At 41.5% G+C, this 2,135-nt stretch overlaps 1 protein-coding gene across 1 annotated transcript; it reads left to right on the forward strand.

Moving 5' to 3' along the window:
• Window positions 1-182: 182 nt before the first annotated feature.
• On the forward strand, window positions 183-1,938 carry LOC121939781 (protein adenylyltransferase SelO-1, mitochondrial-like; the record flags this gene model as incomplete). Its single annotated transcript, XM_042482733.1, has 4 exons — window positions 183-480; window positions 582-744; window positions 1,073-1,258; window positions 1,764-1,938. Coding segments are annotated over 4 exons (822 nt in total), but the record flags the coding sequence as incomplete, so codon positions are not given.
• Between the last annotated feature and the right edge of the window lie 197 nt (window positions 1,939-2,135).

The raw sequence follows: 2,135 nt of genomic DNA on the forward strand, positions 1-2,135 counted from the left end.
CAGTGGGCCTTGTGAGAAAAGAGGAGGCAGAAGCCAGCGAGCGCTTATCAGACCTGCTATATATTTCATTTTCAGTTGTAGAGGTTACCACTTGAGTTATACTGAGAAGTAATTTTAAATTTAGTAAATCAGTTCTAAAAGTCAGATTACATTACTCAGATCGTATTTTATATTAAAAAAACTGTCCCACCTATGTGTCTAGATTTGATCCAGATTTCGTTTGCAACTCTTCTGACAAAAGAGGCCGCTACTCATACCAAGCCCAGCCGTCTGTGTGCCGCTGGAACCTGGCTCGCCTGGCAGAGGCGCTGGGCTCTGAGCTGGATGCAGCTGAAGCGGGGGCTGTCCTGGATGAATTCTCAACAGCATATGAAGCCTTCTACCTGGGTATCATGAGAAAAAAACTGGGCCTTGTGAGAAAAGAGGAGGCAGAAGACAGCGAGCTCGTATCAGACCTGCTGCGCCTCATGCACAACACTGGTACTAATAGACTTATGAAGGACAGATTGAAATTTCTGAAAACTTTTTCTAGCAATGTTTTTGCAGTCTTGGCATGAAATTATGATGTAATGTGATTCCAGGTGCAGATTTCACCAACACCTTCCGTCTGCTGAGCCATGTCCCCTGGCCTGAGGAGGGCGACATTGAAGGGGCCACACTGGGACCAGTAGTGGACCTCATCCTAGAGCAGTGTGCCTCTCTTGAGGAGCTTAAGGTGGCTAATAAGCCAACTATGGAGGACCGGTGAGGGAGTGTATGGTGGTTGGATACATGTGTGTGAGCAGCTACTGTATAACAAGAACATAAAGTCTCTAGCTGCCCCACCATATACTCCTAAAGAATACTGATCCTTACTGAGAAGAGCACTGATTTCAAATAATCACTCATCCTCTAATTTGATGTTTCTTTTATATGCTAGCATTTTGGGGAAAAAGCTTACCAAGACAATATGTAAGTTAAATGTGTGTTTTGTAGGATTAATGTCTAGACAGTAGCAGCTGTACATGGAGCATTATATAGGACTAGAGCTAGATGTGTGTCGACTTACCCCTAACATTTTCTCCATTTCCAGTGAATTGGCGATGATTATATCCATGGCACAAACCAACCCAGTCATGTTTGGAATGGTGGCAGACACACCAGCTGTGTCCCAGCAGCTGGAACGGATGGGGCGGCTAAAGGAGCTGCTGGAGACAGATCAGGAGGAGCTGAAAAAAAAGCAGTGTGATGACTGGATACACTGGGTTAGCAGATACAGGTAAGGAGAAAAAGATAGACTGTAGTTCCCCTCAGATCTATGGCGTGTTTTAGAAACTTTTAGATCATTGTTTGCAACAAATAAACATTTTAATGGACTCACCACCCATTGCACGCTACATGCTCAACAGCAAACAGCAGACAAAGCTTGTGAATGTAATGCAGAATAATAATAATAATAATGCAGAAAAAGGGGGGTAAAAAATTCAATGGGTGGCCAAAAATATAACTGAAATGTATTGCTGATGTTATAAGTTAGTATAGTTACATATACGACACAAACAAAGAAATTTATATTTTTTCCACATATATGTGTACCTGAACTCAAAATATGTGATAGCTATATTGATATATACGAAATTAGTCCAGTTTTGAAAAATGCACACATGACAATCCAATATACGTATGTCAGTCTACATTATTCCAGCATATGTAAATAAGACATATATTTTATTTTTTTAAATGTAATTGTCTTTTGATCAATTTGTCTTGCACTGTAATACCAGACGACGTTTAGCAAGGGAGTGCGACGCCCCAAGTGACTTGTCTCTCATCAAAAAAGAGAGGCTCAGTGTGATGAACAGCACCAACCCCCAGGTCGTCCTACGCAACTACATCGCCCAGAATGCAATTCAGTCAGCAGAAAAGGGGGACTTCTCTGAGGTCAGGAGACTTATTAAAGTTTTTTCTTGTCATAATTTCCATTGGTTTAGCTGAATCCATAAAAGATAATATAAAAGGCATCATGGGGTTCACCAGTGTGTCACAGTAAACTAGTTTGAAATCATGTCCCCTCAGAGAGAGGAGGACAGAGTTGTGAATATAAGTTACAGTAGGTCAGTTGGACAGTAGGTGGAGACAAACAGCCATTAAAGGTT

This window comes from Plectropomus leopardus, unplaced genomic scaffold (genome assembly GCF_008729295.1).
Source record: "Plectropomus leopardus isolate mb unplaced genomic scaffold, YSFRI_Pleo_2.0 unplaced_scaffold5970, whole genome shotgun sequence".
NCBI classification, from domain to species: domain Eukaryota; kingdom Metazoa; phylum Chordata; class Actinopteri; order Perciformes; family Serranidae; genus Plectropomus; species Plectropomus leopardus.